Source organism: Rhinatrema bivittatum, chromosome 14, assembly GCF_901001135.1.
Source record: "Rhinatrema bivittatum chromosome 14, aRhiBiv1.1, whole genome shotgun sequence".
In the NCBI taxonomy this organism is placed as follows: domain Eukaryota; kingdom Metazoa; phylum Chordata; class Amphibia; order Gymnophiona; family Rhinatrematidae; genus Rhinatrema; species Rhinatrema bivittatum.
In genome coordinates, this window is record NC_042628.1 from 14,308,290 (window position 1) to 14,336,009 (window position 27,720).

The 27,720-nt window shown below is 41.9% G+C and overlaps 1 protein-coding gene across 2 annotated transcripts; it reads right to left on the reverse strand.

Moving 5' to 3' along the window:
• Nucleotides 1–266: 266 nt before the first annotated feature.
• GET4 (guided entry of tail-anchored proteins factor 4) lies at nucleotides 267–27,720 on the reverse strand. Of its 2 annotated transcripts, XM_029576677.1 has the most exons (9): nucleotides 27,489–27,719; nucleotides 17,476–17,554; nucleotides 17,251–17,332; nucleotides 9,961–10,110; nucleotides 8,066–8,204; nucleotides 4,957–5,097; nucleotides 4,782–4,857; nucleotides 3,136–3,208; nucleotides 267–1,719 (listed from the first exon to the last, which is right to left on the reverse strand). In XM_029576677.1, the coding sequence occupies exons 1-9, from the start codon at nucleotides 27,635–27,637 to the stop codon at nucleotides 1,631–1,633; spliced, it is 978 nt and encodes a 325-aa protein (XP_029432537.1). In that variant the 5' UTR covers nucleotides 27,638–27,719; the 3' UTR covers nucleotides 267–1,630. The 2 variants fall into 2 exon arrangements, with proteins under 2 accessions (XP_029432537.1, XP_029432538.1); XM_029576678.1 differs by lacking the exon at nucleotides 3,136–3,208 and having other exon boundaries at nucleotides 27,489–27,720.

A 27,720-nucleotide genomic window follows, 5' to 3' on the forward strand; every position in this document is an offset into this window, starting at 1 on the left:
TATTTCAACCCTACAAGAACACAAAATATCTTTTTACCTCAAAGTACATTAAAATATATAGGCTGCACACATGATGCTAAGTCATATAGGGGGCTGATGTATTAAACTGCACTGGCCCACTTATTAATGGTTGATGCCAATGAGATGTACAGGAGGCATGAGTTACAGCAGACAGTAAAGTACATGTGTTAATGTGCAGTGTGATGCAAAAATCTTAGCTACACAAGATGTAGTGAAATTTTTGGTATTAATGCATCTGCATTACATTTTGCACATTTTAACATTTGTACTTTTTTTTTTTTTTTTACTGTGCTAATAGGGAATGAGTTATTGTGCATATCATTACTTCATTCGCATAGATTTTGCACCAACACTCATCCAAGCTACTTTGTGTGTGTCAACAGTGCTGTTTGTGATTATTAATGTGCATTAAATGCCTACATTATCTGAGTTTAGAGCATTGGCCTTTTATTGGAAAAGGAAGTTTCTGCTTTCCCTCCCTTGATTAGACTGGTAACATGGGGTGCATCACACTGAAAGATGAAACCGTGTAAAGGGATTATGCCTAACTCAAAGTTTTCAGGTTTTGTTTTTTTTAATTAACACTTGTATATTTTGCTCTTTTACACAAAACATTAAAGGAACTGATCACCCACTAAATAATAAATATTACCAAGAATAATTTTCTTTATGTAGCAGTTTTTCTCTTAAATAACTGTTTTCAAGAGCAACTGAAAAAACTGTTCCATACAGCACAATGCAGCTTTTTGTGATACAACTTTCACCCTTATACACTTTTACAGAACTTAAGAAAAAAAAAATCCACACCAAGCACAGAATCCAGGTGCCTGAAATTTATTTGTGGTGGGGGTTACATACCGTGCCTGTGTGTTTGTACATGTTAATGTGGCGTGCACAACCAGGATGAGGCTGTTTTCAGATCCAGCTGGATACATCCTGAAACGTCACTTCACATGGAAGCATGAATGAAAGTCAAAACACTAAACAAGCTGCACGCTACAGCTCAACTTCACCTACAGACGGACTTTACGGACTTCCTTCCATGCTGCATGAATCATCCAATTTGATGGCCTGGGGAAGAGTGACTTAAGGAGGAGGTACTTTTAGTTTTGACTTATTTACATTTGTGTGCGTCATGAACGGCCTTTTATGTTCTTTGGCTAACAGACTTGGCACCAGGTTCATAGAAAGCAGTAAAACTATTAACCCTGCCTTTCAAATTAGTCCTTGCTGACATGAACTGCATTTTGTTCAGGATCAACTGAAAAGAAGATGCATTTTAAAATGAAACGGTACATATTTTTATACTTTATTTTGTACTATTTTCCAAAAGGGAATACTGCATTTGAAACCATAAAGGACTAATCTGCAGTCAAAATCAGTCAGCCTATTGAAAGTTTGCCAGTAAGTATCCCAAGCAGTTCAGCTGGCTACCCTTTTGACATAAATAATAAAAGACCAAACATTTTAAACCACCTTTTTAACAGGATGGAAGGCGTCCTCATAATCAATTGGAAATAGCTTGCAGAACCGAAATTCTGAAATTGTCTTTTTAAATTATCCAATTTTCTTATCCATGCAGCTCCTATTCTGATAAGATCTCCTTCTTTCAATCAAGCTCAATGGGACTAGTATCGTCTGGGCCATCTCCTATATCCTCCTCCTCTCCTGCACCCATCAGACTGTTCAACAGGTTTCCTGTAAAAGGAAAAGGAAGCTCATTATCCTGAATCTATTTCCACAATATACCAATCTGCTCTGAGAATTTCTCTGCTGCAGAGCTTCTTACAGGAGGAGGCTGTCCCTGTTTCGCAGGCAGACTGGGAAAGTCTCAGAGGACAGGACACAGAGCAATCCTGCTTTTGCCCTTCTGTTATATTTATGCTTATGTAATGGTGTCCATTAAAGTGGTATTACTGCCACTTACAAGAGTCCTACTCCACCGAGGGTAGCAGATAGTAACCACACAAAATGTACGTCTCTGCATGCACTCAACGCACACGCTGGTAATTTGGTGATAAAGAATATTTTCTTCCTGTGAAATGTACTTCCACTAACCTATGTGGTCATTACAATAGTAACAATTAAATTATTATAGTAGGAATAAGTTTTAATGATTTAGAGAACTTAGAAGGCAGTGAATACTGACTTGCTATGATACTGAGGTGCCTGGTCTTTTAATGGAGTTAATAATCATCTTAAATAACATTTCTTGTTCTTCTGTACCAGAAAAAAATTGGATCTTGATTTTTTTTTTTTTTTTTAGCTAACAAGAATGCCCTGATCATGGGACAAAAAAATTTGGATTTTCCTAGATGTTTCAAGACAGACTCAAAACTGAGAAGAGGCTTTTCTCCACTTGAGAGAAACTGTTCTTGGTCTTGGGGGAGAATTTTTTTTGCGTTGTCCCTCAAAGCATCTAATTAAGGGGGGTCATTTTCTATCCCTATCGCACGTGAAAAGGGATTTTTCGCGTGCGATAGCTAGATCAGGGCGGACGCGGCAAAAGCATCGCTGACGGTGAAAAGGTAAGACCCCTTATCGCTGCCAGTAGCGCCACCTTTCACGGTGGCGCTATTGGGTGCGAAAGCCGGCAGCGATAACACCGCGGGGGTGCGAGCGCTGCCTGCTTTTGCAGGCCCGCCCCCCACCCTAAGTTAGATGGAAACAGATACTCTTTTTCTGAACCCAATCAGTTAAAATCCTTATTGGATAGTAAGATAATTGTAAACCCCACATCTACACCTTAGCTTCAAGACTGCAGGAATGTGCAATTGGTAACTTTCTTTGCAGTCTTTTCTTGATTGTTTTTTCTCTTATGAGATAATGTCCCATTGGCTCTTTCATCCCATTATTTTTGTGCGTATATATTTGTGATTGCAGTTTAATCTATTCTCTTTTGTATATTGTTTATTTTCTTGCTAGTGTTTGTAATCTGCAATGACTTTTTTTTTGCTGTTTATCTATATTGCTTGTAATTGTTTTATGAAATTATATAAATAAAGGGTAAAAAATATTTCCAACTTAAACCACCTCTCCTAAAGAGGCTACAAAGCAGTGTACAAATGAAAAAAAAAAAAAGAGTTAAGACATTTCCCTTCTTATCATAATTACCTAGTAAACCTCCATAAGATGTCGTCTGCTTAGGTGGTACCCCAAAAAACAGCTGTCCTATTCTGTCTAAGTACTGAAATACAGACATGGAAATAAGCTGAATACACTTAAGATCGGATCAATAACCTGAATTTAAAAAATGCAGAATTAAAATGCATTGCAGCACTGATTTATTTTACAGAAATTGGACAATGACCTCATTTTTATCTATTTTTAATAGGGATGTGAATCGTTTTAGGACGATTAAAATTATCGTCCGATAATTTTAATATCGTCTTAAACCGTTATGGAACACAATACAATAGAGATTCTAACGATTTATCGTTATAAATCGTTAGAATCGTGAGCCGGCACACTAAAACCCCCTAAAACCCCCCCCGACCCTTTAAATTAAACCCCCCACCCTCCCGAACCCCCCCCCCCCCAATGACTTAAATAACCTGCGGGTCCAGCGGCGGTCCGAAACGGGCTCCTGCTCCTGAATCTTGTTGTCTTCAGCCGGCGCCATTTTCCAAAATGGCGCCGAAAAATGGCGGCGGCCATAGACAAACACGATTGGACGGCAGGAGGTCCTTCCGGACCCCCGCTGGACTTTTGGCAAGTCTCGTGGGGGTCAGGAGGCCCCCCACAAGCTGGCCAAAAGTTCCTGGAGGTCCAGCGGGGGTCAGGGAGCGATTTCCCGCCGCGAATCGTTTTCGTACGGAAAATGGCGCCGGCAGGAGATCGACTGCAGGAGGTCGTTCAGCGAGGGTTCCGGCGCCTCGCTGAACAACCTCCTGCAGTCGATCTCCTGCCGGCGCCATTTTCCGTACGAAAACGATTCGCGGCGGGAAATCGCTCCCTGACCCCCGCTGGACCTCCAGGAACTTTTGGCCAGCTTGTGGGGGGCCTCCTGACCCCCACGAGACTTGCCAAAAGTCCAGCGGGGGTCCGGAAGGACCTCCTGCCGTCCAATCGTGTTCGTCTATGGCCGCCGCCATTTTTCGGCGCCATTTTGGAAAATGGCGCCGGCTGAAGACAACAAGATTCAGGAGCAGGAGCCCGTTCCGGACCGCTGCCGTTCCGGACCGCCGCTGGACCCGCAGGTTATTTAAGTCATTTGGGGGGGGTTCGGGAGGGTGGGGGATTTAATTTAAAGGGTCGGGGGTGGGTTTTAGGGGGTTTTAATGTGCCGGTTTTGCGATTTTTCACGATTTTTCACGATATTTTACCCCCCCAAACGGCAACAATACGATTCCCTCCCCCTCCCAGCCGAAATCGATCGTTAAGACGATCGAGGACACGATTCACATCCCTAATTTTTAATATGTTTTTAAAATTATCCTACAGCAAACTATGATTAAAAAACAAAAAAAAACCAAACAAAAAACACCTGACATTACAAATTTCATTCTAACCAATTGCTGAATGAGAAAACCTTTGACTTGAAAATAAAGATAGATATAGCTATTTTCTAACCCTACCGTGAGATCCAATCAGAAAGTCACAACATTCTGACCTCACTGAGGTGTCTTCTAACGGGAGCAGACAGTGGGCTTAGAGAAGATGCAGGAAGTTTGTCCCAATGTTCTCACCGTATAGCAGTGCTATTTAATGAGGTTACATCCTAACAAATCACAGTGCAGTAATAATGTCAGCAAACCTACCTCATTGTACATGGGGTCTCTCTTTAGTGAGGGCTGGTACTGTTCGCATAATACTGTAAAAACTGTTAATTTTCCACTGAAAGACAAAAAGGCAAGAAATGGTAACCAGATACAACTTTAAAAAAAAAATGCACGCAGAATAAAAATGGTTCTGGAATCTGAAAATTCGCCGTACCCGTCCACAGCGAGCAAGAGAAACCAGATGAAGTTTAACAATGGCTGTACAAAGGGAGGCCCCTTTTCTATGGAAGGGTGCTTCTGTGTATATGTTGTGAAAACCACCGAGGCGCTGGTTTTGTTCTTTAAACACAGAAATCTGTAAAAGAAAAGTAAAACATGTAAACAAATCTCTGCTGTGAGAGCTACTCTTCTGTTTATAATTGTTTTAAATAGAAGCAAAGCAAAAGAAAAACAAACACAAAACCACACCTCATCCTTTAATTATATAAATAAATTTTACAAAGCGCTTATAGCATTCTCTTACATAGCTCACCTAGAAGATCCTGAAATCTGACTGACTCACTAAATGTGCGTAATTCCACTTTCCAAAGCAAAATGGCACTAGTAACTCTCTAGGCAGCTTTCATAACGTTCAGCAACATTAGATGCAGGCATGCATGCATCACACGTTCTGAAAATCACGCAACTGGGGAACATACAGTATACACTTTTTTTTATCAACACCTTCCTTAAATTTTACTCAGCTCCTTTCTAAGCAGCCATTTTACAAACTCAGAAAATTCCCTTTCAGAGCATGTGGAGAAGGCAGTGCTGACAGGACAAGCTATGCCAGGAGCGAATTCATCTGGCTATTTTATGATTTTTTAATAGCAAACTTACAGTATTTGCAATATGTGAATAAAAACAAATATGAGCAGAATGAGATCAGCACTATGCATTTCAGCAGCTTAAATTCCTAAACTGTGCTGGAAAACTAACCATGAGGCTCTGGCACAGATGCCAAGGGGGGATTAAACCTCCATGGGTGGTGAGTGGACATCGTATATAAACAAACATGTGTATTTCCATGGATCAGATGGCAGACGTTGTTCCTGTACAAAATGCTGAGGAGTTTACGTTTGAATTACTGCTAGCTCTATTTCCAGGAAACCTTACAGCCAATTCTGTCACTAGATTTTTTATTTTCTTAAAAACATACTTAGGAGAATAGAAGGCAGAATGTAGAGCACTGGCGATGCTTTATAAGTAATGCAAACATTAATATCAAGTGATGATGCTCACAGGCTTTACCTGCAAAGGAACCAGCACATTGGGATGCTGAATATAAGGAGAAGCCACTGGATTAGCATGCAAGCACCCAATGTCAGTTTATGGAAAAGTGAAGCCGTGCGCCATGCAGTTTCAAGTCATTCCACCTGATAGCGGGAGCCTATTACAGCTAAACATAGCATTCCACGTTCAAACTGAAGCAACGGCGGAACGCTGAATAAAGAAGAGTTTAAGGGCTCATTGTGCCTGGCTGGTTTCTTTTCTGGTTGACATGAACATAGAGGTTTGGTGTGATCAGTGCTCATAGGTAACTGCAGACATCAAGTTACTGTTTGCTAAAATTCTTCTTTCCCTCCATGCAAAAACTGCCTCTGACACATTCAAGATGCGAGTTCTACACTGTGCAATACGAACCTACAGTTCACAAGAATCAGGTGCTCTGAGGATATGGGACACGAGTAAAACTTGGGGCTCCAATACTGACAAAAACCAAACGATTCCACAGGGTAACATATCTGAACTTAAGCTGATTCAGGGGAAAAATAAACCAAAATAGAGAGTATCATCTAAGCAATACACAAGCACTGAACTCATAGATTTCTGTGAAATAGGAGGGTGTCAGGAAGCCGGGAATTATTTTAACTTCTCAATCATATAGCAACAAAGCATCAAAAGGAAGAGATGGATCTGGTCCTTTTAGATAATCATCCACCAGTATAAGGGACAAAACGTGTTCAGTCCTTATAAATTTTTAAAAATAATATTTAGTGGTAAGTGAATGTTTGAATTTTGCTTCCCCTGTTGCAGATGTATCAAAACATTAGCTAATATCAAATTGAACTTTATGAGGGGCTGTATATATGTGATGAACTATTTTTATATGCATTAAAATTGACTTCAAAAGATATATAAGGACCAAACATTTTATTCCTTATATGGATGGATAATAGCAAGGACCAGGTTTGTCTCATTCTTTTGACCCTTTTGTGTTATGCGATTGTGATGTTCAAGCAATTCTCGGCTTGCTGACACCCTGCTATTTCACATAAACATAAGATTTCAGTGCCTGTTTATTACTTAGATGATATATATCCTTGTATATAATCCTTATAAATCCTTGTATATATCCTTATATATATATCCTTGTATATAATTTAGTCTCTGCTAAACTATCTTTATTTCCTCTGATCCCAGTTCAATAGTCCTTGTTAATTGTAACTGCTTTCTTCGACACGTTATTTCTGTTTTGATGTATTTATTGCACCCCTGTTTATTTGTAAACCAGCATGATGTGATCACTTCGTGAATGCCGGTATATAAAAACCTTAAATAAATAAATGATACTCTCTGTTTTGGTTTGTTATTTTGGTCAGAGGAAAGTTGTATAGGTGGCTCTTTATTTTTTGATTCAGGCTTAATACGTGTTTGCTCATTCAGTATGGTACACAGGCAGCCTTTAAAATTTCTAGGTGACATAAAGCCAATTCTCAGTGTATTCATTTTAGAGTTACAAATATCAAAATATATTAAGGGGCATTTCCCTACTAATATTTTAAAACAAATGGGAGGATGGGAAGGAACTTGGAGGATGACAGGAGTCATCTTAAAACGACTAGGACCTTGTCCACATTAGGGGAATCTGTGCTCGAAGAACAAATGAAGCTTTCTAGTTCAGATGCTTTCCCACGGGAAAACTGTCAGCAGAGTGAGGCTAAAATAAAAACACAGGAAGCAAAATAAAGTCTACCGTGAAGCAAGCCTCCCTCCTCTCTCCTGGTTTTATCTATGACCGAATGATTTGCCTTTGACAGATCACGAGGGAAAAGTTACAAGCAGGATACATTGCTCGCTGCAGTTGCCAAAATTCACAGTTTACCTGCTACTTCCAAAAAAGGATCTATGTTAACTTTCAACTCTGTTTTAGTGCCATTGTGCCTTTAACATCCTTCTCATACTGTATCCCTCTACCTCTGTATGCAGTTAGACAGATCATGTTAATTATTTTATCTAAAGGTAAAAGACAAGGCCTGCCTATGGAGCCACTGAACACCTACTGTAAGACTGCTTGGGCCACAAACATGTCCACCTCGCTGCGATATCCCCTGGATGAAGAATATTCTACTAACATGTTAGCACATCCTTCTCCGTCTGTGGAGTGCAAGAAGTGGTACCGAGATTCACAATAGTTTTGCTCTAAAAAAATAAAAATAAAAAGTTTTAAATGAAGTGGGGAAGAGAAGAAGTTCACGAGTCAGGGCAACTGATCCAATGAAAATTACTTTCTGTGACATTTTTACACACGGTCATGTGAAAAGCTCTTTGATAGTGTTGGAGAATGAATGGAAGCCTCAAGGTACCACTTGAAATCTCTGTGAGGAATTAATTTCCCCGTCATCAAATATGGTATGAGACTGTACAATGCATCTGAATTATTCATATACCTAAATTGTGTAATTCCACAACTCTCCCATCATTTTCCTTTTTTATCTTAAGCATTAAGTGAATACTTCCTTGTGCTTTGGAAACATCTTGGTACTTCTAGAGTATTTAATCTTTCCCAGACTACAGAAAACCGCTGGGTGTTGATTATTCGATTTGGAATATATGCATAATCCAGCCATGAGACCTCAACTAAACAGTGCAAGATGCATTGTATTAGAAAGGGTTAAACGAAAGATGTTTCACACTTCCTCTACTGGTAGCTTTTCTTGTGGTGCTCTGCAATAGTTATTTAAGGGATAAAAAGAGAAAAGCAAATGATATTGACCAAAGATACACGGCTGAACAGGAGCAGCTCTGTGTGCTCTGAAATTAATGCAACACCAGTGACACATTTTTCCTCCCAAACAAATCAGTTTCCCTTCTGCGCAAAACAAGTCTGCATTGCTAGACAGCGCCACACCAATTTAGGACCCACTGTGCAGCAGGAGCTGGTCAACGTTTCACAGCTTATGAATAACCAAAGCAGCATGCTTTTCAATTTACAGAGGTGGAAACAGCTTTAGAAAAATGAAGTACCAGACAATATACCTAAGTCTATAGCCACTGGGCTGGGGAGTGTGAAAGGCACCCGGATATTCAGCAAGGACTGCCACCTGGTTCCATGTCATAAGTTACAGGCTAATCCATTCCTAGTTTGACCACACTGCATGCAGGGACCTGGAGTTCTGATTTTCTTAGGCAAAGCCAGGACCGGATTAGCCTGTTCCTTATGGCATGGAGTCAGGTGGCAACCCTAATTCAGGATCATTTAGCCCAGTGGTTCCCAGCCTTGTTCTGGGGACCCCCCAGCCAGTTGGGTTTTCAGGATATCCACGATGAATATGCATGAGAGAAAATGTGCATGTTATGGAGGCACTGCATGCAAATTTTCTCTCATGCATATTCATCGTGGGGGTCCCCAGGACAGGGTCGGGAACCACTGATTTAGCCAGATACAGCGATTTTTTTTGGACCAGACTTACCTGGTTGGCACTGAATATTGATGCTAGCTGCATATATTTTAGACACGACCCCTGTCCTGCCTCTTTGGCTATATTTTAGCCAGGTAATGACTTAAGATAAAAGTTTACTGGTGAAATGGACAGGAAATTCAAATCTCTAGATCTGTTGAGAAAACCCTTTAAATTAAAACTTTATAGCAGCCAGGGAATTTTTTTTTTTTTAAGAATTATTTAATTGCTTCTTTTTTGTGTTATATTATTTTGATCATATTTTCTTTTGGTGGGTTGCTATTTGATTTTTTCTTCTTTACTTCCAGCCTCCTCCTCTCCTTCCCTCTACAGTCTGCTATGCCACTGCTCAGGCACATTGAGCCCACACAGTCCCCATACCATAGGGGGTTGGGCTGCGTAGGCACATCTTGATCCTTCAGCGGCCCCTTGTGCGTGTTCTATCAGTTTTGTTTTTAACTTTAGAGGTTCCCAGAAAGTCGGTAGTTGCTTCTTACCTTTCCACAGTGTAATGGCCAACAACTGATGCAGCACTGGATGTCCCAGTTTTCCTGAGCCGCCGCTGGACCATTTCAGTGCCCTGGATACAAAAGCCACTCTTTCAGGGGAGTTTGGATCCATCAAACTGAACAATTTTGCCAAGTTTTCTATGAGAAATAGAAGTAAACAATCCAAAATTGCTTTGTCTACTGGTTAAAGGCTCTGTCATTCTTTGTTGTACATCAAGGGGCAGATTTTAAAAGGTACGTGCACGGGGTATATTTGTGTGCACTACCCGGTGCACACAAATGTATGCTTGATTTTATAACATGCGCGCGCAGCCGCGCACATGTTATGAAATCAGGAATTGGCGGGTGCAAGGGGGTGCCAAGCCCTCGGGGAGACCAGCTGGCTTTCCCTGTTCCCTCCCCCCCAGCCCAAAAAACCCCCCAAAACCCTGTACCTTTGTTTTAGAAGTTATGCCTGCCGGCCAAGTGCTGTGCTGGCGCGCGATCCCCAGGCCGCTATGCCGGATTCCTCGGCCATGTCTCCCGGACCGCCCCGTCATGCCCCCATCCCGCCCATTCAGAAAAGCCCGGGGACATACGCGCGTCCCGGGCCTTTTGAAAATAGGCCCGGCGTGCGTAGCTCTTTGAAAATCTGCCCCCAAGTGTATGAGGGCATGGTTGACAATACCTTTAGACTTTTGAGACATAAGTAAGTTAAGGAAATTTTAACCTGCAACCAGGGAACTAGTCTATCCTTTATAATATTACTTCAATTAATGGCTATTTAACCAATAAGTAAAGGCTGTGTGATGGGCAAGACAAAACCGTACTGGCAGTCTGATTTAGTGCCTCAGGGTTGAGAACACAGGGAGGATAATTTTCAAAAGGGCCATCTGTCCCTTTTATAAAACTACCGGGCTGATATGCAGCTAAACTTACGCTTTTTAAGTCATGTTCGTGTGCAGGTTCACTGGGACTGAACTTACAAAAGTACATTTAGGTACGAATATGTATTTTAAAAAAACAAAACATAATGAAAGTTTCCTGAAAACTTTGGTGCAGATGTTTTAGTAAGTCTAACTTGTGCAGGCAGATTATGATGGGAACATTTGCAGAGAGCACTTATATAAATTAAATCCACTTTGAAAACTGGTGGGAACTTATGCACAATGTTACCAAATTACCTCCCCAGACTACAGTAGAATAAAAAAAAAAATAAATAATAACCCTTACTGAAAAACAAAAATGTGTGAAGACTTCCTGAAGCCTAGTTTTCTCCTCTGGTACAGAAATTTGCATATGGTTACGACAATGTTTGTTTATGAATTTGTATTAGGAATTTAAAATATTAACTGTTCAAATGATTACAAGATCAGTAAAGTCTTAGATGGTTTAGAGGGCCATTTTCAAAAGATATCCACGTTAAGTAGCACTATAAAGTAAAAACAAAACAAAAAAAACCCCCAAAGATGTAAAGCAGGCCTGTGGCACAATTTGCCCCTCCTACCAAATTTCCTAAAAGGCCCTGCCAGGCCATGCACCCCTCATTCCCCACAACTCTGCTAAATGCAATAAAATGTTGCGGGATCCATAGGTTGCGCCCTACCAGCCCCTTTCCCACCCCTAATCCCTAAACCCTGGGACACAGCTCCCCGGACCCCTCCCCACCCGCTGTTCTGTCAGAAGCAGTGGCGGAAGAACAAACTCCCCGCAGCTCACACTTCCAGCACGGAGTACTGCCAGCTGTGGGGAGCTTGTGCTTCTGACAGACTGCACACCTCACTCCCACCTCGGGTTTTCCCAGGTTCCAGGCAAGTTGTGAGGACTGGGTGGTGGGTGACCCAGGACTTAGGGACTGAGGGTGGGTGGGGCCATGACTTAGGAACTTTGCAACATTTTAAATCACATTTAGGAGTGGGAGGTGTGCAGCTCAGCAGGGCCTTTTATGAAATTTGAGGAGGATGGAGGGAGGGATGGAGAAAACTGTGCCATAAGCCTGCTTTACTTTTTTTTTTCTTTTAACTTTACAGTGCTACTTAACCAGATATCTTCAAAGACATAGGAAAATTGGTTCTTACCTACTAATTTTCATTCCTGGAATACCATGGATTAGTCCAGACTCCTGGGATTACGCCTCCCTTCCAGCAGGTGGAGACAGAGAAAGTTTCACTGGCATATAACTCGGAGTGTCACCTGCACCCAAGCCAAGACTATTCCTACAACAATCCTAACAAACATGCAAAACAATTTCCCACAAACGAGCAAGGGGAAAGAGGATAAACTCTTCCTTGAAAGAAAACTCTTTACTTTGTAACTCCCACTTGAAATCTGAAGTAGCTCTGCAGCCTATATATAAATAGATCCATAGCAGAAGGGCGAGATTCTGGACTGATCCGTGGTTTTCCAGGAACGAAAATTAGCAGGTAAGAACCAATTTTACTTTCTTGTTCATACTCAGATCAGTCCAGACTCCTGGGTTGTACCCAAGCTTCCCTAATTAGGCTGGGACTGCGAGAGTCCTGCTCGAAGAACACTCTCACCAAACCAATGGCCTCTGGAGCCTGGACATCCAAATGATAATGTCTAGAGAAAGTGTGTAAAGACTTCCAAGTAGCCGCCCAACAAATTTCCTGCGGTGATACCAGCTGGCATTTGGCCTAAGAAGTCACCTGAGACTGAAACGAATGAGCCCTCAATCCCACCGGAACAGGGCGCCCTTTACAGATATAAGCTGAGCTTATTGCTTTCTTCAACCATCATGCTATTGCAGAATTTGAAGCCTTCTGCCCCTTCCTTAGGACCACTCCACAACACAAAAAGATGGTCAGACACCCTGAACAAAGGGCCACCAGAAACACCACTTAACGTGAGATCCTTCACCATTGCCTCTCTCAAAGTTCAAAGAGAGCCCCCACATTTCTCAGAGGACTAAATTTAGGTTCCATGAGGGACATATTCTCCGCAACGGGGGACACAGATGCTTTGCCCTGCGAAGGAAGTGAACCACATCCGGGTGAGCAGCCAACGACACTCTTGTGCACCTTGCCTCAAAGACAGCCTAAGGCCGCAACCTGCACCTTAAGAGAGCTAAAGGCCAAACCTTTCTTCGAACCCTCCTGCAAGAAATCCAAGACGTGACATATCGAGGCTTGAGTGGAGACTACCCCTTGGCTGGTACACCAGGACTCAAAAACCTTCCAGACTCTGACATATGATAAAGGGGTGGAAGTCTTCCTAGCCTGCATCAAAGTAGAAATGACGACATCCTCCAGATATCCTTTTTTCTCTCAGATGCTGCCTCTCAAAAGCCAGGCTGCGAGACAAAAGCGATCCACCTGATCCGAAAATACTGGGCCCTGCCACAGAAGGTTTAGCAAATGATCGAGCCGCAGTGGACACTCGACTGCCACGTTGATCAGATCTGCAAACCAAGGGTGCCTCGGCCACTCTGGCACCACCAGAATCACTTCTCCATAGTAATTTTCCATCCCCTTATCAGTTTCCCTATCAGGGGCCATGGAGGAAACATGTAGAGTAGAATTCCCCGGGGCCATGGTAGAACGAGAGCATCTGTGCCCTCTGCTCTGTGCCTTCTTCCGCGACTGAAAAACCGGGGTGCCTTGACATTCTTTCACAATACCATCAGGTCCAAGCTGGGAGTACCCCACCGGCGAAATATCAAAACCATCGCCTCTTCCGACAGCTTCCACTCCCCGGGGTCCGATTTCAGCAGAATGAGAAAATCCGCCTGTACATTGTCCACTTCGGCAATGTGAGATGCTGCAAGCATTGCTAGGTGGAGCAAGTCATGAGCTTCCTGGGCTAGCTCCCGACTTCTGGTTGATGTAGTCACCGACAATATGTGCACTGAGCAGCTCAAGAGAGGCAGAAAAGCAAGTAACGCGTACCACACTGCCCTCGTCACCAAACAAGACCTGGACTTCTCTTCCATGGACCACTGCCCCTGGGCCGACTGATTTTGGCACACCGCCCCCTCCCCCCCCCCCCAGTTGGAGGGACTGGTGTCGGTGGTAACTAGCACCCAGTCTGGAACCTCCAAGTCCACTCTGTGCCTAAGATGTTCTGACCAAGCCACAATGAAAGACTGGGCCTGGCAGGCTCCTCAAGGAAGGTGAAACTGCTCTGACAACGGATCCCAATGTGAGAGGAGAGACCACTGCAGAGGTCTCATATGGGCAAAGAAACAAGAAAGTTGATCTATCAAAGCCGTGAGGTAACCGAAAGAAGGAGATGGATTTAAAGTCCATCTCCTTCTTTCAGTTACATCATATGGGCAAAGGCCGAAGGGACCAGTTCCAATGTCGAGGCCATAGAGCCCAATACCTGCCGCATCCAACAACCTGCACACCTGCTTCTGCAGTTTGAGAATATGAGCGTCCGTAAGGAACATCTTCCCTATTCCAGTGTCGAAACGTGCTCCCAAGAACTCCAGAACTTGAGACTGAGTGAGATGACTCTTCGTCAAATTCACTACCCAGCCCAGAGACCGCAGCTGCTCCAAGACCCGAGACACCGCCTGAGCTCCCGGGGCCTCAGACTTCGCTCGAATGAGCCAGTCATCCAGAGAAGCCCTTCTTCCTGAGTGTTGCTGCCACAACAACTAATCACCTTGGGAAATATTCGCAGCACTATGGCCAGCCCAAACGGAAGGGCCACAAAACTGAAAATGTTTCCCAGAGGACCATGAACTGCTAAAACCGCTGGTGATCTGGGCGGATTGGAACATGCAGATACACTTCAGTCAAGTTTAGAGAAACCAGGAATTCTCCTTTGCGCACTGCTACAATCACCAACCTCAGAATCTCCATTCGGAAGAGAGGAACCCTGAGAGCCACATTCACCTTTTTCAGATCTAAAACTGGACAGAAGGGACCTTCTTTCTTCAAGACCACAAAATAAATGGAATACCTTCTCATCCTTTGTTTCCCCATAGGAATGGGAACTATGGCTCCCAGCTCTTGTAACTGATCCATGGTACCTTGAACCACCTTTCTCTTGCAGCCAGGGGTGCAGGGGGAAACCATAAATAAGTCCCAGCGCGGACGATAGAATTCTAACGCGTAGCTGTCTCTTATCACACTGAGGAGCCACTGGTCTGTTGTGATTTTGGTCCACTCCTCGTAAAACAGAATCAGACGTCCTCCCACAGGAGCGAGAGAGGAGTGGACCGGAGTCACTTCATTGTGAGAATTTTGCTCCACCAGAACCCTGGCCAAGGCCTTCTCTGCCTGATCTCCTGCCCCCTCAAAAAGAGGGCTGATTCCAGGATTGCTGCCTCCTGGTGCCTTGCCTCTGAGCTCCTACTCAGGACCTACCAGGACAAAATTGCCTGCTCACCGAACAAGGGAATGCCCAGCAAAGGAACGCCTGTTCTCTTTTGGCTTATCCTCTGGCAGCCTATGGCCCTTGGACTCTCCGAGCCACTTCACTAGCTCCTCTAAGCTTTCCCTTGAATGGTAGGGCTCCCAACCGAGCCTTATACCAAACATCCGCCAACCAGTTCCTCAACAAGAGGAGCCTTCTGGCTGACACTGCAGATATCATAACCCTGGAAGAAGTTCTGATAAGGTCATATAAAGCATCCACAACATAGGTCGCTGCTGCCTCCAGGCAGTCCACCTGCTTAGCGTTGGACGGAGATAGCGTTCTAGTAGCCTGTAACTGCTGCACCCAGCGTAAACTGGCCCTCTGCATGAAACTACTGTACACCGCGGCATGAATGCCAAGGGCAGACACCTCAAATGTCTTCTTGAGGTGAATCTGACCACGTGACAAAAGCAGTCGCGCCGCCGAGTGTGCCTGAGAACTCACCTCCGAACAGCCCCAAAACTTAAAAGCAGCCTTCCCGGCCACTAGTACCTCTTCCCCTGCCTTCAATTAAGCTTTTCTTTTTTTTTTTTTTATTCTTTATTAAGACAGAGGAATGAAAAAGGGTACTTCTCTGACTGAAGAGCGACTGGATTCCACCTGTTCTCCTGGGGAACTGGCCCCACCAGTTAGATCACCCCCCCCCCCACCCCCGCTGGCAAAATGCCAAGGCAGAGAAGGGTCCCCTACCCCCCTGATTGTTCCCCTCAACACCAGGAGGGATAGCCCCACCAGGGCCTAACAACCTCCAGAGAGGGACCCTAACAAATATCTTCACTCTCTTCTCCCTCCCCCCAGACTGCAGGGATTGCACCTCTACCATCTGCTGGAGATAGAGACATACTGAGGGACTGCAGCTGGCACTCCAGGTTATGTGCCAGTGCAACTTTCTCTGTCTCCATCTGCTGGAAGGGAGGCATAATCCCAGGAGTCTGGACTGATCAAGGTATGAACAGGAACTGGTTACGTAGCAAGTTATCCAGCTACACAAGGCTGAATAACTTAAAAATCTAATCAGTTCTATTCAAACATAGCTGGATAACTTTAAGCAAGTATTTTCAGAGGGACATCTATCCCACTGAATATATGGGACAAGTTATTGAATATGAACCTCTAAAATTGTTAATGTTGGCTGGCATGAGTCGGGCACCAGTTCGAGTTAGCCAGGGCCAACTTCAAGGTTCTCGTTCCTTGGCATGCTGCATGGCTCCCCCAGTGGCCCAACCAGGGAGTTTGTGGGCATGTTGGGAAAGGGGCAGGGTGGATGCGTGCATCCCCTCCCTGCCTCCAGCCTGGGGAATCAGCTCTTCCAAGTACTTATCACTTACATGGTTAACAGTTTAAATTAACTGGTTTAAAATGGTTACACTTATTAAGGATGCAAATATTGTTTAAAAAAGTTATCATTTGAGAGGCAAAACGTAGGCAAGAACTAGACAGTTAGCTGGTGGCGACAGGCAGGCACTAACCAATGGCAGGATAGCTTTAAAAATGCTTAGTGATATCACAATGTATTCCATGAGATTTCAACAGCACCAAACTGGTCTGGTCTGCTTTGTTTCCCTGTCATTCTGGGGGTTACTGGGCACTATTTGTGGCACAAATTTAGAGGAAATCATATAAACTGTTCAGTAGCTATTGGGGGAGGGGGAGGAACAGATTATTTTGTAAGGCCAATTTCCCAGAACAAAAGTAGGATAAAAATGACCTGTATATTTCTTTCCAATATTTTCTCAGTAAAATTAATGTTTCATTTTGTGAAAAGCATGCACATCATCACTTCAGTAACAAAACTAACTCAGTCAAAAGAGATTAATATATTAAAAAGAGATCTCACCAAATTATTGCTCAAAAAGCAACATACTGCCTTTCTCCTGAGTCTACATGCACTCAAACATATGAGGCACTTACCTAACAGTTCATCAGTTACCTTTGCCTCCGATTTCTCTAAGGACTCCAAAACCAGCATGGATAGATCTGCAGCACTGTTTTGCTACAGCGAGTGCAAGAAAAGAGAACAAATTTAGTGTGCCATTGTAAAGTCAATACAGAAACAGCAACTTTGAAAACTGGTTTTAGGGTTACACATTCCTGTGTGTCAGTTTGTCGGTATGAAAATGAAGCAAAATAGCTTACCTGACTATAGCTGAAGAACAACAAGGCTCCCGAATACATTAATTCTCTCGCTTCTACGTGCTTGCTTTGTGACATATACCTGGAAAGAAAAAAAACAAATTGGAAAAATTTTAGGATGACATTATACAGTTATACTGCCAATCTGTTCCAGCTAATGTTTTAGAAGGAATTTACATATGATTACGTGCATTGTAACGAAAAGCAAGCATGGAAGCAATTTTATTTAAAATGAATCCATGCTTACTACAATGATACTTTTCTGCCACATGAAGGTTAATCTCAAGGAGGCAAGAACATCAGGTCATTTTTTTTTTTTTGGCTTAGCTGTTTCCTCCTGTTCTTTTAGGCTACCAGCTTGAACTGGTCTCTACTTTGAAGGCTTCAGATGCCATAGCCCAACTACCCTGGGGTTTATACACTCCTCCCTACTTGTGCCAGTTTCTGGCAATCGATCAAAGGCTGCCTGAAATGACTGGTCTAAGTGCCATCCAGAACCAGGCTAATGTGGGAATTCATCATCAAGCAAATGCTGAAACTCTCTCTGCAACATCCACAGCCCCTGGACAGCCCAAGGAACTGAATCCAAGTTCTCTAATGACAGTGCACAACAATGACACGGCCCATCAGGTCAATTTTAAATGAGATCCATGATGGAAAGACAACAAAAACCGATTTGGTCAAACTTCTGCAGCGTAGACCAGAAGTCGTGGATAGACCGGATGGGCCAACTGACCTTCCTCTGCCATCATTTCCTACTATATTATTATGTAAGACATCATGCTGAGCCCACTTTTTAAAAGATTGTTTACTACTGGCACAGAATGGGAGAAACATCTGTGATAAGGCCTTATAAACTTCAAAGTGTTTCTTAGACACATAACTTTAGATCAGTTATTCAAGGATTTGTTTTGACTACTTTAGATTATTGCACTGTGGGCCTTGCAAGCTGGTTGAATGTTGTGGCCCTTTTAGTTTCTGGGATGCCACTTGTAGAATATATTTCACCTGTTCTCCAAGTCCTGCATTGGCTTCCAGTTGAACAGAGGATCAAATGTAAGATACTCCTTTTGGTTTTTCGTGTGCTGTACGAAGAAAGATCTACTTATCCTACAGATTTGCTTAGTTGGTATTGTCCAACTAGGTTATTGCGATCTGCGGGCTCACATTTGTTGATTGCTTCTTATGTATATGTTGCTCGCTTGCAGGACACCAATTCTACAGCCTTCTCCCAGATTGCCCCCACACTATGGAAGTCTTCCCTTACAGTTATGTCGAATAGATAACCATAAATCTTTTAGAAAACTTTTAAAATCATATCCGTTCCAAGAAGCTTTTGTGTCTTCATAGTTGTGATTATATTTCAATGTTTATGCTTTATTTTGCCATGAGATGGCATTATTTGTATGCTGTAATCTACATAAAACAGGTGTACTGGCAATAGGCTGAATATTTATAAAGAAAGGTTCTACTGTGTGCAGGAGGTTAAGCTGCAGAACTCCATTTGAAAATATAAAATGGACAATTTTCTTTAATTTCCTATACTGACAATTTACTTTAATTTAGAATAAATCAACTTAATAAGAAAACTAACAGATGAAAAGTTGTATTGATCCTCCACGGCCTCAGTAAGTGGACCACAGAATCCCTCCTAATCTCACAGACAAGATAAACATCCATGTGTGTGCTATACCCATCAGCATCTCTTTGGTTTACACAGTGCATCTCTCTCTCTATTATTTGCTATGTGCTGCAAAAAAAAAAAAAAAAGCATATATGCACTGCCTATTTGGGAGGTTCAATGGTCAATTTATTTTCACTAGGATCTCGTCTCAGTATCCCACCCAAAACTGTATTTCTTGCACTGGACTTTTACTCGCTCTGACAAGTACACGCATCTGTCCTCAGCGGAGAAAAGGGGTTTCCTGGCGATTGGGAAGCTCAAGTCTATACTTCTTTTTGCCGGGCCCTTCCACTGGTTAGTTGATTAAAAGGCAAATTCAAGTTGTCAGATGTATTTCATTACAATGCCACCTTGACTAGGGGAGAAACTGGTAGGAATTAAGAGAATTTGTTGATCTCAGTTCACTTTATCAAACAGTCAACTCCATTAGAAACACAATCATTCAAAGCCGCCACAGACCAGGTCTCTGGAATGTAGCTAACAAGATGATTCTTTGGTTGCATGTTTAAAGGGGTAGCTCAATGTGTACAACTCAAAAATAGGCCATTTTGTAATGTCCTACCATGGTTGTATATTATGTTAAAGTCCAGTAAAGAAACCTGTAAACACAGAATGTGACATAGATAAAGATGACACAGTCCATCTACTCTGCCCATTTTCTCTATTTCAAAAACACACATTACATGAGCTCCAGATTTACTGACACTTTCCCACCATTAAGGATTCTCAGTACTTTTCCCATATTTCTAGATTTTCAACAATGTTTCCCCCCCAACCATCTCTAAAATGAGGCTGTTCCGTACCTCTACCACCTCTTCTTAACCATCTCACAAAGAGAGAACAGCTATATTTTTATGAAAACGTTAGTATTTCTTCCTCAGATGAGGGCGTGGTGTACACCAAGAAAATTCTTGCTTCAACACCCCCCTGAGCATATCAGGAGCAGCATGCTCCCACAACAGCTCTCTAACAGGCTCAGGAACCAGGAGAGGGAAAATAACTTTTTATTATATTTAAACACCTGTGGAGCACACATCAACACTGCCCCATAACTTATTAAACACAATGCTTTATCCATGTTTAAACACTTTCTTTTACGCATAGCAAAATTCAAATTTAAACACAAACAGGCAACTAGCCCTTACAAGTGAAGGCAAAGAAGCACGAATGAAAAGAAAATCTGACTCAGGCGGCCAGCAATACCACCCCCATCACTATGGCCATTGCTACTGCTTTTTTTGGCAACTGCCATTGTTGATTCCACCCTCCACTGTCTACTCCAGCTGACTGATACCACAGCAGAGTGAGAGAGCCAGTAGGAAGGTTGCACTGAGCAGAAGACTGAGCTGGCGTGTACTGATAGTCCTTATGACAGCCCTACCACCTCACAAGAACATAAGGAGTTGCCATATTAGGTCAGACCAAGGGTCCATCAAGCCCAGCATCCAGATTCCAACAGTGGTCAATCCAGGTTACAAAACATTAAGTAGATCCCATGAACTAATGCCAGTAATAGCAGTGGCTATTTCTAACAGGCCGATACAGTACAGTGCGCTCCAACGGAGCGCAGTGTTAGCCTGCTCTTGGATGCGGTTTTTCCTTACCCCTTATTCAGTAGGGGGAGGAAAACGCGTGTCCAACCCGCGGCAACTAATAGCGCCCTCAACATGCAAATGCATGTTGATGGCCCTATTAGATATGCGCGTGGGATACAGAAAGTAAAATGTGCAGCTAAGCAGTAAAAACTGCTTTTCTGTGCACCCTCCGACTTAATATCATGGCGATATTAAGTCGGAGGTCCCAAAGAGTAAAAAAAGTTAAAAAAAAAAAATTGAATTCGGCCTGTGGCTGTCGGGCCAAAAACCAGACACTCAATTTTGCCAACGTCCGGTTTCCGAGCCCGTGGCTGTCAGCGGGCTCGAGAACTGATGCCTGCAAAATTGAGCGTCGGCTGTCAAACCCGTTGACAGCCGCCGCTCTGGGCTAAAAGGAGGCACTATGGACGCGCTAGTGTTCATAGAGCCTCCTTTTGCCCGATTCTACCGCACCACCTCATTTGAATACTGAATCGCGCGCACCGGTGAGTGGCCGGTGCTCCTCCAAGAATTTTGCTAATCCTTTTTTTAAACCCAGCTACACAAACTGCCCTAACTACATCCTCTAGCAACAAATTCCAGAGCATAATTGTGCATTGAGTGAAAAATAAATTCTCAGATTAGTTTAAAATGTGCTACATTGCTAACTTCATGGAGGAGACAGTACAGAATTAGAAGCCAAATGTCCGATCTGGATTCTTTATTGACAGAGACAGATATCTTTAGATAAGCCCAACTCAGGCCGAGTTTCACCCTCTTACAATGGGGCTGCTTCAGGGGCTACAACATACAAACAAATAAGACACACTAATAAACAAATATAAATCATAAAAAACACATTTTAAAACTGACATATAAAATGGTAACATCCATATATGTGGTGTAACATGTAAAACAGAAAAGTGATACATGGATATGTGTATCTGGGAAACTATTAAATGTTCTCAATTAAAAATTGTATTGCCTTTACCTCAGCTTTATCATTTTAGGATTTCTGAGTATCCGAGTTGAAAATTGTAATTGTACATCAAATGGTCTGAAACGTGTTAATAGAAACAGGGGTTTAGAATTAATAAAAATCATTACAAACACACTTTGCATTTGTCCAATCTCATAAAGAATGTACCTCTGGCAGATTGTATTATCCTGTGCCACAGTTTTTTTTAAAACCCAAACCAAACGCTCTTCAAGACTGTGAAAAATATCGAAAAATTACATCACTTTAAAACAATGGCACTATTCTTGTATATATGGCTATGCATTGCAGAAATGTCACGGTCATTCAACCAAACTAATGGATCCATACTATTGAAAAAACAAGCGTTTTACCCAAAAATATTCTAAAATAGAGAATCCAACATAAATACCACTTTCATAAACTTTTTCCCGGTTATTTTTAGAGGTCAGGCGTGAGTACAATCATTTTTTGGTTTTATTTTTAACTGAGGTGTGGCTTCACATTTTTATGTTTGTATTGGTTTATCACTTATTGTTCTCTTATTTCCTCTTTTATAAAACATTTTTTAGGTTGTGTTTTTAGTATTTATTTATTTTTCCATTATTTATGGTTTTTTATCATTATTTTTGTTTATTTTTTATGTTTAATTTTTAGCTTGTTTGTTTATATCTCTGTAGTCAACTCAGTTTATAGATGAGGTTTTATTTTGTTTCATCTTCGATCAGTTCCCTGTGCTTATATTGTGGCATTGTTCATTTTTCATTTTTTTTAACCAAATTTCATCGTACTTTTACATATTTATTATTATTTATTTTAAATCAAGAATAAGGTTAGTCTCAAGTAATCTATAGGCACCCATTTGTTTTTTTTAAAACGTGTCAAGTTCTAAACGGCTATCCACAGCCACTCAATCACTATGTACATACGGGTATTTTTAGTCCATGCCTCTTTTTTTGATTGACAACTTTTTTGGCACCTTTTTTTAAGTGTTTTAAAGGTTGCCGGCATCTTTAGGTTTTCCTTTTACGATCGGAGAGAGATCGAGTGTTTGTTGCTGCAACGAGACCACAGATTTTTCAGCGCATCAAATTATAAAAATTATCTTTGCCATGTTTTAGCTTTCTATTTATGTTTATACTATGTGTTTGACTAAAACAGCAGCTTTAACGTTGGATTCTCTATCTTCAAATTTTTCTTGGGCAAAGCATTTGGTTTTTAGTTAGTATGGGTTCAGTATAGTTTTTTCGAGTGACCGTGACAATCTTTTGTAATATATGACCTTATACACAAGAATAGTACCCATGGTTTCAAAGTGATGCAATTGCTAGGTTTCAGTTGTTTATTTATATTTAAACTATTTGTCTGATTATGAAAGTGGTATTTATGTTGGATTCTCTATTTTAGAATATTTTGGGGTAAAACGCTTGTTTTTTCAATAGTATGGATCCATTAGTTTGGTTGAATGACTGTGACATTTCTGCAATGCATAACCATATATACAAGAATAGTGCCATTGTTTTAAAGTGATGTAATTTTTCGATATTTTTCACAGTCCTGAAGAGCGTTGGTTTGGTTTTTAAAAAAAACTGCGACACAGGATAATACAATCTGCCAGAGGTACATTCTTTATGAGATTGGACAAACGCAAAGTGTTTTTGTAATGATGATTTTATTAATTCTAAACCCCTGTTTCTATTAACACGTTTCAGACCATTTGATGTACAATTACAATTTTCAACCCGGATACTCAGAAATCCTAAAATGATAAAGCTGAGGTAAAGGCAATACAATTTTTAATTAAGAACATTTAATAGTTTCCAGATACACATATTCATTTATCACTTTTCTGTTTTACATGTTACACCACATATATGGATGTTACCATTTTATATGTCAGTTTTAAAATATGTGTTTTTTATGATTTATATTTGTTTATTAATGTGTCTTATTTGTTTGTATGTTGTAGCCCCTGAAGCAGCCCCATTGTAAGAGGGCGAGTCGGGCTTGTCTAAAGATATCTGTCTCTGTCAATAAAGAATCCAGATCGGACATTTGGCTTCTAATTCTGTACTGTCACCTCCAGGCTTGGTTAGATAGCCTCTCTTGCTGTTTCATCAGTCCATAACTTCATGGAGGGCCCCCTAGTCCTTATATTATCCGAAAGAGTAAAAAACAGATTCACATTGACCTGTTCTAGACCTCTCATGATTTTAAAGACCTCTATCATATCCCTCCCTCCTCAGCTGTCTCTTCTCCAAGCTGAACAGCCCTGGGGACTCCAGAGACAGTTGGCTTTTCAGGATATCCACATTGAATGTGTATGAGATAAATTTGCATATACTGAGGTTCCATGATCTGCAAATTTATCTCGTGCATATTCACTGTGGATATTCTGAAAACCCATCTGGCTGTGGGGTCCCGGAGTCAGGTTTGGGAAGTCCTGCCCTAAAACAATACTATTTTAGAGAAACATGTATCTTCTGTTAAAATTAACTAAAACTTGGAAAATGACCAACATATTTTCAGTCTTCCTCCTCTTTTTCCCCCCCGAAATATCAGTATGCAAGGTCAAAGAATATACTAAGGTCTAGATTAATATTTACAAACTCCTTCCCTTTCCCTTTTTCTTCTCTTCATAAGTGTAAAGAAACTGAAAAACTTATGAAAACATTTTTTAACGTAATATATACTTTCCATTTACATCTTGCTCAGCACATTGACACTAAGGGGCCAACATAATAAACTGTGTGCTGAAATTCTGCAAAACATTTAATACATTTGCGGCATAGAAAACATTTTCTGCACACAAAGTATTATTTATGTGCATAAACCATGCATTAATCCTATGTGCTTCTTTGCATTAGGGAGGAATATTTAATACCTTCATTAACATGGGATTTAAACAGAGGAGCACTAATTTGTGCGCATAGTTTTATGCAAGTCTGCATACACATTTTTTTGAGCAAAGCTCACGGTTGCATCAGGAGTAAAGTCTGCAAGCAAATTTGGGTGCACATTCATGGTGCATACAGCCCACCACACTTTTCTACATTGGACCCTAAAGGGCCAAACAATGCTCAGAATTCAAAATACCTTATTGTTCAGTAATGTGAAAGCATCCCCCTTTGATAATAAAAAAAAGTCTTAAAACCAAGCAGATTGTGAGCTACCTTACATGAAGAGCACTTTCTGCTGAAATGTCATAATATTTTTTGCAACCAGAACAGAGCACTCAGAGATACCACAAAATGCACCTGTTTCCCACAATGGGAAAGGCTTTGCAGCAACAGCAAGATTTAAATGTAAGCTTCTTCACTAGTCAAATTCAAGGGTGCAAAAATATTTACAAAACTTGGACAGCCACTTTTTTTTTTTAAGAGACCAGGAATAACATTTTTTCTTGTAATTTTTTGTCTTGTCTATTTTTGGGGCTTTGTTGCTGTCTTGTCTATTTTTTGTTGGGTTGTTTTTTTTTTATCCATTTTGACTATTTCAAAGTTTTTTTTTCATTTTTGCTTTCTTGCTTTTGTGTTTTGTCATTTTTGGTATTTTTTTTTTTATTTGGATTTTTGTCTGGTGAGGGTTTTGCTTGTATTTTTTTGGCTTTCTCCCACTCTACTAGCTTCTCATTCCCTATCCCTTCAGCCTGGAAGGGATTGACCCAGGTAGTAGCAGCTACAATGACGTTTCCTGGGCTTGAGCTAGAAGCAGGTAATAAACACCAAATTCCCAGCACTCAGGAATTTTCCAACCCTGTTTAATCTTATTAATCAGGAAGCTACTTAGATAACAGTACCTCAACAACCACCAAAATAAAATCTCAAAGAGGAGAAATGACAAGCAATAAAGGACTACAAGACTTATCTAGTCTGGCCATCCTGATGCAAGGCTGCAGAGCCTACTCATTAACCAGATTTAGCCTCACATCAGTTGGTATCTAGTGATCCTCTGAACTTAACCTATCCTTTCTTGGATGCTGTTTTAGACTCCATGGAAGAATCTTTTTATCCACCATAAAGAAATTTCTCCTTATGTTACTCTGAAATCCACTCCCTTTGAGCCTCTAACTCTCCTTGTTCTAAAACTTGCTTTCCATTAAAAAATACTTGCTTCTTCTTGTGTATTAAAACTTTTGAGGTATCCAAATGTCTCCCCTCTCTACTCTCTTCCAGGCTAAACATATTTAGATTTTTAAACCTCACTTCATAGGGATCATGGTACAGATTTAGCACCATTTTGGTAGCCCTTCTCTAGACTGCCTCAAATCTATATTAGCTTTGCAGATACATCCAATAGATCTGTTTATTACCTCCTTTTCTGTACTCTACTATTCTTTATCATTTCAAAAGCACCATTAGACATACACAGCACTGAACAGATAACATAAGTGCCAGACCCTGCTCCATGGAACTTACAATCTATTCAAGACAAAGAAGAATCTACAGGCAGCGTATTTATTATAGAGAAGTGGTTAAGATTTAAAAGCAGCTGCAAAAAGGTGAGATTTGAGACTGAATTTTAATAAGGCCAGACAGGAAGTGTGAAACACCAACTTGGGAAGTCTATTCCAGGCACAGATGCAGCAAGATGGAAAACACAGAGCTGGGAGTTGGCAATAGAGCATGGCACAGATAAGAGCAACTTGCTCAATGATCTGAGTTCATGAGGAATAGTGCAAGGAGAGAGAGAAGATAGGTAACGTGGAACTGCTGAGTGAATGCATTTGTAGATGGGTAAGAGGACCCTGAATTGTATTCGGACACAGATAGGAATCCAATGTAATAACTTGAGAAAAAGGGGGTTACATGCTGAAAGCAGGTAAGTCATGCAACTGAATTTTAAATAGCCTACGGTGGAGAAAAATGGTTCAGTGGGAGGCCCGCAAAGAAATTGCAGTAGTTAAGCGAGAGGTGACAGTGGATGAGCATTTTGATAGCATGCTCAGAAAAGAAGAGATGATTATAGAATATTACATTTTGTATGTAAGTTTTACCATAGTTATGATTATCAGTGCCTGATACCTTGAGTTCATCAGATATAATCACCCTCTCCCCATCTCTCTGTTCTGTGCCCATTATCATCTCACACTGCCTGCTCCCCTGGATTTCTGTGCCTTGGATACAGACTGAATATTTTTTTCATTCTATTTTAACTGTCAATCTTCAAAGCACTACAAAACATGTGAAGTAAATTATGCCCGACAAACCCATTTCAGATGGTGGTTTTAAGTTTTCTTGTACCCAGCCACCATCAGAGACTTCGTGATTAAGGGTGAGGACAGAGAGTGCGCCTCAGTGACTAACATGTGTCGTAATGATCTGGCCACACATCAACAGCTACCTAGTAGCTTTAAATTCCACACGCTGAAACCAAAGAGACACTGGCTCTGGGGAAACACTTTCTTTTATTTTGATGGTCTGTTCTTTCCCTACAGCTGTAAACACAGCTGGACAGAGCAAGGGCGGCTAGAAATAAACTTTCCCCATCCTCGGGGATTGTGCCCAGACCAGTGTGGGAGGTCGAGCCCAGGCCTCTGCGAGTGGGGGTGGGGGCTTGTTCCCCAGGCGACGGGGACACTGCCTCACTACAACCCCAGCCTAGCATCGGGCCTTTAACGGACTGACAGTAAGCGAAGCCCAATCAGCAGCCAAGGACGGAGCCGCAGTCGGGCAAACCCACCAACCCGGACATTGGAGGGCGGAGCTAGGTGTAGAGCCGGAGTTCGGTTGAGTGGCCCGAAAGCTCTGGAACGTCGGCTCGCGGGACGTCCCGCTCGTACCTGAAGAAGAGGGTGCGGTACATCTGGTGGGCCTCGTAGTAATCCCCCTTCTCTACGCTGGCTCGCAGCTTCCCTTCTACCCGCTGTACCCCACCTCGATTCCTCGCGCTGTTTTTGGAGCCCTCCTGCTCCGCCATCGTCGCGGCCATCGTTGGACGCACGCACCCATACAACGAAGTGCGCTGCGTCCACCTGTCGGTTGCGGAAGGGACTTATACGGTGGCGCGCGGGA

Excerpts from the sequence above, each read along its gene's own strand:
- GET4 (XM_029576677.1), bottom strand. The coding sequence starts at position 27,637 with ATGGCCGCGACGATGGCGGAGCAGGAGGGCTCCAAAAACAGCGCGAGG. Across the intron at positions 17,333-17,475 it reads TGTTCTTCAGCTATAGTCAG|CAAAACAGTGCTGCAGATCT; the intron begins GTAAGCTATTTT and ends CACTCGCTGTAG. Across the intron at positions 1,720-3,135 it reads ATCTTATGGAGGTTTACTAG|GAAACCTGTTGAACAGTCTG; the intron begins GTAATTATGATA and ends TTCCTTTTACAG.